This window comes from Lotus japonicus, chromosome 2 (genome assembly GCF_012489685.1).
Source record: "Lotus japonicus ecotype B-129 chromosome 2, LjGifu_v1.2".
Taxonomy (NCBI): domain Eukaryota; kingdom Viridiplantae; phylum Streptophyta; class Magnoliopsida; order Fabales; family Fabaceae; genus Lotus; species Lotus japonicus.
Window position 1 is genome coordinate 19588680 of NC_080042.1, and position 10829 is coordinate 19599508.

The 10829-nt window shown below is 34.1% G+C and overlaps 2 protein-coding genes across 3 annotated transcripts; one reads left to right on the top strand and one right to left on the bottom strand.

The window, feature by feature from the left end:
- The first annotated feature begins 214 nt into the window (after positions 1-214).
- On the top strand, positions 215-7127 carry LOC130737742 (plastidic glucose transporter 4-like). Of its 2 annotated transcripts, none has more exons than XM_057589588.1 (14): positions 215-384; positions 540-801; positions 1573-1687; positions 1897-1964; positions 2313-2445; positions 2521-2620; positions 2708-2820; positions 3906-3999; positions 4412-4565; positions 5044-5190; positions 5303-5376; positions 6044-6132; positions 6359-6473; positions 6744-7127. In XM_057589588.1, the coding sequence occupies exons 2-14, from the start codon at positions 546-548 to the stop codon at positions 6927-6929; spliced, it is 1644 nt and encodes a 547-aa protein (XP_057445571.1). In that variant the 5' UTR covers positions 215-384; positions 540-545; the 3' UTR covers positions 6930-7127. The 2 variants fall into 2 exon arrangements, with proteins under 2 accessions (XP_057445571.1, XP_057445570.1); XM_057589587.1 differs by having other exon boundaries at positions 216-384; positions 537-801.
- Positions 7128-7765: 638 nt separating this feature from the next.
- Positions 7766-9209, bottom strand: LOC130735286 (uncharacterized). Its single transcript, XM_057587351.1, has 4 exons — positions 8973-9209; positions 8720-8786; positions 8430-8601; positions 7766-8171 (listed from the first exon to the last, which is right to left on the bottom strand). The coding sequence occupies exons 1-4, from the start codon at positions 9192-9194 to the stop codon at positions 8129-8131; spliced, it is 504 nt and encodes a 167-aa protein (XP_057443334.1). The 5' UTR covers positions 9195-9209; the 3' UTR covers positions 7766-8128.
- Positions 9210-10829: the final 1620 nt, after the last annotated feature.

The following is a 10829-nucleotide window of genomic DNA, read 5'->3' on the forward strand; positions in this document are numbered from 1 at the left end:
GTGGAGTGATTCATCTATCAGTTGTGAGTTGTGAGGATAAAACATTACGCGAACACAATAAAGGCATATACAGTTACCAAAAATGAGCTAAATGTCAACTTTTCAAATTTCAATAACAACTTATCATTATTCATTTTTAATAACTGGTTTGTTTGCCCAAAATAAAACAAAACAAAAATTTCAATTTTTAGTTATTTTTTTTCTAATTTTACACAGTCCCTTCGTCTTTTGTCTGGTTTCACTGAGTAGCGGTCCTTTCGAAGCTCCCTTCTTTGATCAGAAGCATCAGCATAGAGAGAAAGAAACCAAATCCCAATACCAAAATTTCACTTTCAATTCACTGATTTCAGAAACTTCATCACCCTTTTTCTCACTTTCACTACGGTAATCCATCTTTCACTTCTTTTTCTTTCACAAATTCCTTTGCTTGCATGCTATTCTATTGTTTATCTCCCTCATTGGCGTTTTTCTACATTTTATATATGCATTTTTGAATAATTAAAGTGTTTTGATTTTCTGGGTGTTGGAATTTTCAGTAGCAAAATATGCAGGCTTCAACTTTTGCCTTCAAAGGAGCCATCTTGGGGTTTCAGAAGCAAAAGGGTTTGGTGGGTATTGGTGAGTTCAGAAATGGGAGTGTTCTTAGACCCAAAAGAGCTTGCATGACCAAGAATAATAATCTATGTGGCTCACGGCTTGGTTGTGTCAGCATGGAAACTGAGCTAACTAGTTCAAGAGTTGCTTCTAGTGGCGTTTTTAGGTCCTCCGCTAAGCCCAGATCAGTCAGGGTTCACGCTTCCGGTTCGCATACTGTTGCTGATGACTTTTAGCTTTTCTGAAACTTATTGGACTGCATTTTCCAAAGATGTGTAAAGTGCGTGTCTCATGTAGATCAGGGTTTTAAATTGCGGCTGCATTGCGGACAAATGCAGGTTAAAACGGCCAGAATTGCGACAAATGCATGTTGAAATGGCCGTGATTGCGATTGATTGAACTTTAGAACCCGTTACATTGCGGACCGCAATTTAGAACCCTGATGTAGATGGGCCATAGTTTGTTTGGTTGATGATGCCCTGTTTGGCCTTCTTGGCAAGATTGTTTATGTAGTGTTTGATTTTGTTGGTTGTCTAGTTGTGTATGCTATTTGTGTTCGAATTGTTGCTTTTGTTGATTAGTATAGTTCAGTTTGTTGATATCATGGTTTCTAGTCCAGTTGATTCATGAATGGTTAACTTCAACATGGTTGCAATAGTCAGGCTTACGCTTATGCAATTCAATTTTTTGGAATTCTTTTGCTAGACTATATGAAGAGAAAATTTATCCTTTGTAATTGCCTTTTATCCATTGCGGAATCTTAATATCATTAACATCTCCAGATCCAGAGTATTTTTATATTAATATGCTTACATTGCTTTTAGGGATGCAAATTGTCTATACAAGACTTAAATTTGCAAAGTCTCTTAACAGGTTTTCAATGTTTCATTTGCATACTGTGTGAATGTTGCGTTCTTATCTATTTCATAGATTTTTGTGCTCTTACAAATACTCATAGGAACTAAAATTGAGTTTCAGCTGGAGATATTGAGGATGTTGTCCCCGCTGTCCCTCAGGGAAAATCTTCTGGAACAGTTCTTCCCTATGTTGGTGTTGCGTGCCTCGGAGCCATTTTATTTGGCTACCATCTTGGGTATGGATAGCCTCTTGATTTGAGTATGTCTGGATTGTGGACTACCTGACTATACTGCTGCCTGCCATTTTCTTTATAATTTCATCCAACTTCCAACTATTATGAATAATATGACTCCCTTCTATTTGTCTTAACTTTTTGGCTGCAAATATTATAAAGAACTATTACTATATGCGTGGATAGCTATAGTGATGTCCTGTTTTGTATAGGGTGGTGAATGGTGCTCTTGAATACCTTGCTAAGGATCTTGGAATCACTGAAAATACTGTTCTACAAGGTACTTGCTTTTCGAAAAGATATATATATTTAATTTTAGATTATTTAAAAATTTCTGTAGATTTTTCAGTGAATGAAAATTGTCGATTACTAGACAAATATATGAAAATACTTTTACTTGTTTTATAATTTTATTTACTCATATATTAACAATATTTCTGTTACATAAGAAGAAAAATTATTGATCTTTATGGCAGAAAGTTAAGTTCAATTTTTGTTACTTCTGTTCATGTGTGAATATTTGTGCCTGTTACCTTCTAACTTCTTTTTTCCCCCAAAGATACAGCTTTTCTTGTATATCCCAATCGATGTTATCTGTTGATCCTCATGAGTGTGAACCTGTGAACAGGTTGGATTGTCAGCACACTACTTGCTGGTGCTACTGTTGGTTCATTTACTGGTGGAACATTGGCTGACAAATTTGGCAGAACTAGGACATTTCAGTTAGACGCAATCCCTCTAGCGATTGGAGCATTTCTTTGGTCTGTTGGTTGCTGCTGAGTAAAAGTTTGATGTATTTTCAAAATCTGATGGGTTAAACTCTGGTGTTTTTACAGTGCTACAGCCACGAGTGTTCAGACAATGATCATTGGTCGATTGCTTGCTGGTATTGGAATTGGTGTTACATCTGCTATAGTACCACTTTACATATCTGAGGTGGTGACTTTGTGAATTATTCTAGTCTTTGTGATTATGATTACATATTTCGTGTGGATCATGTGGGTCACCCCTTCTAATGGGCAGATTTCACCAACTGAAATTCGCGGTGCGCTTGGATCTGTTAATCAACTTTTCATTTGTATTGGGATTCTTGTAGCACTGGTAGCTGGGCTGCCTCTAGCTGGAAACCCTACATGGTATTGAATCATTTCAGCTTCTTGTTTTTTCTCTTTTTTTTTCCGCGGCGGAGGATAAAGTCTCTTCCACCTAATCTCTTCCTAATATGTTTATTTCTTCTTATGTTAGCAGCAGAATTTAACATGCATATTCGAGTCTCGAGATTGAAGTTACTTTATTCACTGTAAAAGAAAAAAAGAAAATTACTTCTATTACTTAGTCCAGGCTTTTGTCAAATAAAAAAAGTCAGAGCAGAACATATGTGCCTAGAAGAGAATTTGTTAAGATTATAATGTTTGGCCCAATCCATAAGTCCAAATATTTTCTCAAGAAGAACTGATGTTAAGGTTATGACTGTTCACAAAAATAGTTAATTATTTTTGGATAGTTTTATTTCTTTGGTTCAGAAATATGACTACAGATGTCCCATTAGTTGTTGCATGTTTTTATATTGTTATCATTGTTGACACTAAGGGATTACAGATTTAGAGTCCTGGAGACATGTATCTTGTTTCGTTTGCTGGGTTCTTTTTCCCCTGTACATACCATGGTTTTGAGGTACACCTAGTACCCCCTAATTTATTTGCCTTATCAAAAAAAAAAAAGAGTTGTGGACACATGCATTTAGGTAAAAGTCTGTCGTAAATTCTTGTTTTCGGAATTGAAATTTTGCTACTATACTGAAGGATAAATTGAAGTATTCAATAAACAAAATGCAAATTTGATGTATACAAAATGATATTAAATTTATATTTTTTACAGGAGGGCTTATTTTTCTTAATTGTTTGAGGTTGATAATATTTTCAAATTCAATATGTCTTAATTCACTGTAAATTTGTACTCCTCTACACATTTTTCTTTGTCTTTTCAAAACAAATCTTCCAGGCTGATTTGGTTGTGTTTTTTTATTTAATATTAAAATATTGATTTATCATCTTCATGAATTTTCTTCACTTATTGGGATAAGGCTTTTGTTTTGTTTTGTTGTTGTTGTTATTTTCATGGTTTTTAATTTTACTTCTTCTTGGAGGCTTCAGGATCCTCTGTTGGTCAGTTTTCTACTTTTTCAGCTGATTTATTTTGTCTATTAATTTGATCTTATCAGGTGGAGGACAATGTTTGGTGTTTCTCTAGTTCCATCTATACTATTAGCACTAGGGATGGCAATTTCTCCCGAAAGTCCCCGCTGGCTTTTTCAGGTTTGCCTGCAATTCTATTCTGTGCATCTTTTGTTGTTGAAGCAGTAAATTCATGACAATAAAATAATTGGAAAGAAGGATACTACTTTTACACATGTTAATGGCTTTTTTTCAAATATTCCTATCTTGAACTTAAATGGCTTGGATGTAAAGCACATTAAAGTAGAGATTATATTTGTATTGTATTTCATATATACTAATGGCACTGACAATTTCCTTAAATTCTTACTTGTGTTAAAATTGTAAGAGTCATGATAGTTGATACTTGATAGTACTATTTTGTAATATAATCCACCAGAACATACATATTATACATTTGTGCTATCTTGTGATTTGTATATCTGTTAACAGTTTAACACAATAATTTTTTTGTTGGTTTTCTGAGAAATTTGCATGTATTATTATTTTACAGGAAGGAAGAATCTCAGAAGCTGAAAAAGCTATCAAAACACTATATGGTAGTGAAAGAGTTTCTGCAGTTATGCATGACTTCAGAACAGCAACTCAAGGCTCTTCTGAACCTGAAGCAGGGTGGTTTGATTTGTTTAGCACCCGATACTGGAAAGGTATTCCAAATTTCATTTAAATTGTATATGCTATCGAATTTTTATTTAAGGAGGTCCAAAGTAAAAACCATATCACTTTGTTTTCATTTTATCTTGAATACCACAAAATCTAGCCGTTGTAGCCCAGGACCTTATAACCCCCATATTAGAATCTCATACGTCTAATGTGAGACTCAAGTTCCATACCTTACAATTGGATCCTAACAAAACCTAAACGAAATACATTAGTCAGGTTTGATAATCCATGACCCTTTGCTTTCGTTGAGGCCCTTCTTTCATATCTGAAATATTTGAACTTTTGTGTTTGATTTCATTGAGGCCCCTTTTATACCTGAAATATTTGTATCAAGAATCATTTTAATATCATAATCTTATTCGCAGCCCAACTTCCTCTTTACTTTTTACTTTACTTCATAGCTGATTAAAGCTTTCTTTTATGAAATGGTGTTGCAATTCCCTGAAACATGTCTTGTTGCAGTTGTCAGTGTTGGGGCAGCGCTTTTCTTGTTCCAGCAGTTGGCTGGAATAAATGCCGTGGTGTATTATTCAACCTCTGTGTTCCGTAGTGCTGGAATCGCTTCTGACGTTGCAGCAAGTGCCTTGGTTGGTGCTTCAAATGTTTTCGGTTAGTATTTTTGAATAAAATATTTATCATGTCTTCAATTAAAAAAGGTTAGTGTACATGTTGCACTTCACAAACATAATGTTGTTTCTGACTGATGTTTATTTTGTCGCAGGAACTGCTGTTGCTTCCTCCTTGATGGATAGACAAGGAAGAAAAAGTCTCCTTATCACAAGCTTCAGTGGAATGGTAATAGTTATTTCCAGTACACACCTATATTAGACCCAAAGCAGAAAAATTGTGATATATTACATGATTGATTAGTTATATGCTTGAAAGTCTGAAACAACACGAAGTTAAACATAAAATGTTGATTTTTGTGAACCCAATGCTTTGAATATCTAAAATTGTCTGAAGTAGAAGAATGAAACTTTTTCATTCTCACTTAGGGTGGAGAGAAGAGAGAGATAGATAGAAAATGGAGGTGGAAATGGAGTGAAAAATGAAATGAGTGTGAATGAGTCATAGCTCGTAAATAATATATATATATATATATATATATATATATATATATATTGCACTACTATAGTATATAGTACATAGTGCATGTGAGATTAACGTGTCCAAATAGAGATTTGTGCTTGGAATGAAATTTTGGAGATCCAAGCATTTTGATAAGATTGAGACCATCACCTTTCACTCTTTCAGTCTTCAACTGAACTATGATACACCAAATGCTAGAAAAGTACGAAAACATGTTTTTGTTTGGTGTAAATGCAATTAATCTATATTTTTATCCCAATGGCTTAATTTCATTTCTTGTTTTGTGTAACTTATTCATCTCATAATCGGTGAAACACCCTGTAAATTTTTATTCATGTAACTGACAGTCTTTTCTTTATTATGTATTTCCTAGGCTGCTTCTATGTTGCTTCTTTCTCTGTCTTTTACTTGGAAAGTCCTTACACCATATTCTGGCACCCTTGCTGTTCTTGGAACTGTTCTGTAAGTCACTTAATTTAGTCAATACTCAATAAGATTGAGTCACTGATCATCCCATTTACTGAAAGACCTAAAATTTAATGAACCTAAAGATTATTACTGTTGTTGTTGTTATTATTATTATTATTATTATTATTATTATCATAATTATCATTATTATTATTATTATTATTATTATTATTACTTTTCATTAATTTTAGTTGACTTTGTGATTATGACTTATGATCAGCTATGTCCTATCCTTCTCTCTTGGTGCTGGTCCTGTGCCGGCTCTTCTTCTACCAGAGATATTTGCTTCTAGAATTAGAGCAAAAGCAGTTTCTTTGTCATTAGGCATGCATTGGGTGAGTGACTTCACTGTGGAATCTAACATTTGCTTCTACAAGTGTTAAGTTTTAAAGTTTAAACTCATTTCAAAATTCACAAAAGTTACTGTTAAGTTTTAAATTGACAAGAATTTAATTGAAGAAACATCCGTAAATCCTTGCTTAATGTTATCTAGATTAATATGATTTATGCTATAAAGGTTATTACTACGCTATTCTGGTTTTCTTGATTGATGAAATGTTATGTTAACAATGAAATTATGGGTTTCTTTTTGTCTTATATATCAGATCTCAAACTTTGTCATCGGGCTCTATTTCTTGAGCGTTGTAAACAAGTTTGGTATTAGCTCCGTGTACTTGGGGTTCTCAGCCGTCTGTGTTCTTGCTGTTCTGTACATAGCTGGTAATGTTGTGGAAACGAAGGGTCGGTCATTGGAGGAAATAGAACATGCTCTTAGTTCTTCTTCAGCTTGAAAAAAACTTGTAGAAATTGCATTGGTCATAATTTCAGTGCTGCTCATAGAACTGGTTTGCCTTTGTATGTACACTTGCTACTTACTCTCTAGGGTGAACATTTGTCTGGCAAGAGTGGTAAACCATGGTAAGTTTGTAACCAAATTTTGCTAGTTTGCAAATATGGGAATAATAATGTGTGAGAAGCATCTTTTCGAACTGAGTTTTTGTCTCAGTAAGAACGTCTTCACTTCAATTGTTAGATGGAAAAAGTTGAACCATGTAACTTAAAAATTCGATATGATTTTCTTGAGTTTCCTTTAAGAAATATTAACATTTGTAGAATATTGAAGTGAATTAGCTGCAACGTGACAAAATAACTAGTTTACAATAATGTGTTCAAACAAGTTTGCAACGGAAAAAGACAATGCTAAAACAATCCCGATCACAATGCTAAAACGTGAATGAAGCCGGGACCATCCTTTTTTTTTTTTAGGTACTTCTACTTCTATGTTAATGTTGTGTTTCGATTTTTGTTAAATTCAATGTGAATTTACGTTTTAGCAAAGGGTTAAAACCCTATTTCTCTAGTCATCGTTAAACCAAATGGAGCAAATTCTAACTTTTTAGACATTCAATAAGATACGTGAAATCATGTTTGCATTAGCGATAACGCCAACATGCACACATGTTACAAAATCTTTATACACTTCCACACGAATTAATTCTGAAGAAAAATTTATGTATGTCCTAATTTCAAGCACTTGTAACGAGTGAAACCTTCAATTTGGGGAATTGACGTTGAAAGAAAATGCAAATATAAAACAAATATAAAAAGAACCGTAATGATTCTTAGCTTTTTCCGTAAAGAGTAAAGATCAAATAGTTTGTTGAATTAGCTTTCAAGTTTCGTGCATTATGAGATCTCGTCATACACATTCTCAAATTTCAATGCACCGAATGTGGTTTTCAACTGAAAACCTAACATTCATATAACTTGCTATAATAACAAGGGCAGGAAGGGTTACTGATAACCTTGATGATGCATGTTAACTTGTTAACCCAAAGATATGAATGAATGGTGTTTCCCTATCATGTACTTAATGTGAAAGTGCAATACAACAACATGGATCACTTCCAGAGGACTATCTTGAACCATACCAATTTACAAAACATAGACAAACTTCAATTGATTCATCTCTGCAGTTCCACTGTGATATCTACATGTTGGATTTCCTCTCCCACCTCTCCTTGGTGTCAAGCCTACATGTTAATAACAGATCAAATTATATGAACTGCTAAAAGCTTAAAATGAAACATAACAAATAACCATATATATGAATGAACAGAACTACAACCCTATAAACACAATTAGAAAACATGTGCTAGAAAAATCAGGAATTTTTATTCAAGCAATGAGAGACACTATGGTTAAATGCTCTAATATTTTCTTAACACAAGTAGAGTGACAGTGAGTTTGTTGACAGCATTTTCTTAACACAAGTAGAGTCAAGTTTTTACCCCCAATGCAATTTTTGTTTCTTTGATGAAGAAGGCACTAATACACCACCACCCTTTGAGTCTGTATTTTGAGAATCAGAGCATTCACCATCTTTGTCATCAATTTTCAAACCTTGAGCTTCACTGCTCTGGCTTGATAAATCATATCCCTGGAACTTCTTATTGGTCACATCTGTAAAACAAAAAACAAAAATTCAGGACATAGAAGATAGATTAACAGAGTTATTAAAACAACAAAAATATCACCAACAATTCCAAAAAAAAGAGTAACAAAACAAAATTAAAACTACCTTTGGATTTCGTTTTAAACTTTGATTTTGATTTTGACTTTAGTTGTAAGCGTTTCCTGTGCAGTTCCTAACAAATTTTACAGTGTTCAGACAATGTTAACGTAGAAGAACATCAAACAAAGCAAAAAAATAAAAATAAAAATTACCCAAGTCCCAGAATATTTTTATAATGTAAAATTTTCCATTTTTATACATATATGAATATGAATGTGGAAACCCTAAATAAATCATGAGAATTGAAGAGAGTGCACACCCGAAACTTGGAGAGCTGGTCTTTGGTGACGCCTTTAGGGTTGAAATTGGGTTGCAGGCATAGTGAGGACGCCATTGCTGCTTCTCTTCTAGAATCTTCTTCTTCCTTTTCCATGAAAAGATCAATAGTATGGAAGGTTAAAGGTTGGTTATCAGTGGCGGTCCCAAACGGTGGCGACGATGCAACAAAATTCTTGAATCTGTGCGACTGCGTACTATGCATTGTTTGCTGATTTTTTTTTTTTTTCATTGGAAAAGTAACAAGAACACAAGCCCAAAGGGAATGCAGCCAAAAAGCCCAAAAGGAATGCAGCCATATTTTTTTTAATTTAGCTTAAATTAGGTTTTGGTCTTTATCTGGTTCAAAAAAGAATTGGTCCTTATGACTTTTTTTTTCTGTTCATTCAAAATTTTGGCGTGTATTTCTAGTCCTTGACATTAGTTTTTTCATTTAGATTGGAATTGGACTAATATCCCAGTCAGCATGAGACATGGCACTTTTTCAAAAAAAAAAAAATTATTTGCAAATTTGAGCACTTATGTTGTGTTTGGTAGGAGAGAGGTGGAGAAGAGATTGCGGGAAGAGAGAGATAGGAGAGAGATGGAGCTTCTCTCTTTGTTTCGTTGTGTAATAATGGAGGTGAGAGAGAGTTTGGGGGTGGATAATTTCCCCTTTATAATCTCTTCGCGGGCTGGGTTGCTTTTTTTTTATTATTCAAGTGCAGCTAGTGGCGGTTTAGAACCGCCATGATTATATTTTATTTCATTTTTCTGGTAGAATCGCAATTATCTGCATGCATTCTGACACTTTTTTTTTGTAAAAAATTGTTTTTTTAATCAAAAGTTAATTTTTCTCTTTCTTCTACCTCATTATTTCTAATCTATTTCTCTCATTTATCTCTACCATACCAAACAACCTTTAAATCTATATTTCTCACTTATTTCTCCATACTCAACTTCTCTCTTATCTACTCTCTCTTCTCTATCTCTCTCTACTCTACCAAACGAAGCCTTAAGGCAGCGTCTAGCAAACAGGTCGGAAAGAGACATATGGATTATGTTCCGTGTTTATTATATTTTTAGATGAAATGAAACAAGATATAGTTTTGATCGTCGTGGTTAAACCCACTGTCATATGACCATCATAGGATGTAATCTATAGTGGCCAACGATCCAAGAGGTCGAAGCCTACCTAGCCTGACGACCGTGGACGACTTGACTCGAGTTTGTAACCTAATTCGCGCCCAGCAACTTAGAGCATCCGAGGAGTATCTTCGCGGAAGGGTCAAGAAGCAATCCACTAGCTCACTGAAGATATTTACATAAGAAGAGCTTAGAACCTTGAACGTGGGAGGGAAATGAATAAGCACAAACCAAGGAGTCTATCTTGATCGTCTAGCGAGCAATATAGAATTTTTCCTCCATAAGATAATGAAGCAAGGATCGATCACCAAGATACAATAATTATCCAAAATTAATACAAAGTTTGAAAAAAAAGTACAAGCAGCCTGTAAAAAAGGAACTTTACCATGAAATTGTCATCTTTACATCCATAAACATTTTCTCAATGATCTAACATGAGTTGACTCTTATACTGGTTGTAAGAGAAAACTTTATATGATTTATAAGATCTATCATGTCAAATTAATGAGAACAGTAATCGTAGAGAAGAAATGTGCCTGAATCTGTGGCAAACGACAAAAGCAATGAAGAATAAGATATTGGTTTTCCAAATCAACAAATGTTCCGTCTGAGAAGTCTTTTAGTTTCTCTCTATTTCTCTTATAATGGTGTTCTGTACTAGGGAAAACTTACGTAAGAGAATGACAGAAAGTAAACCCTAGCAGAGCACTAAAAT

What these genes read in the sequence shown, in the direction of transcription:
- LOC130737742 (XM_057589588.1), top strand. Translation starts at nt 546, where the DNA reads ATGCAGGCTTCAACTTTTGCCTTCAAAGGAGCCATCTTGGGGTTTCAG. An exon ending in TACCACTTTACATATCTGAG is followed by an intron (nt 2,621 to 2,707) that starts GTGGTGACTTTG and finishes TCTAATGGGCAG; the next exon opens with ATTTCACCAACTGAAATTCG. An exon ending in CTAGCTGGAAACCCTACATG is followed by an intron (nt 2,821 to 3,905) that starts GTATTGAATCAT and finishes TGATCTTATCAG; the next exon opens with GTGGAGGACAATGTTTGGTG.
- LOC130735286 (XM_057587351.1), bottom strand. Translation starts at nt 9,194, where the DNA reads ATGCATAGTACGCAGTCGCACAGATTCAAGAATTTTGTTGCATCGTCG. An exon ending in GTTTAAAACGAAATCCAAAG is followed by an intron (nt 8,602 to 8,719) that starts GTAGTTTTAATT and finishes TTTGTTTTACAG; the next exon opens with ATGTGACCAATAAGAAGTTC. An exon ending in AAACAAAAATTGCATTGGGG is followed by an intron (nt 8,172 to 8,429) that starts GTAAAAACTTGA and finishes ATTAACATGTAG; the next exon opens with GCTTGACACCAAGGAGAGGT.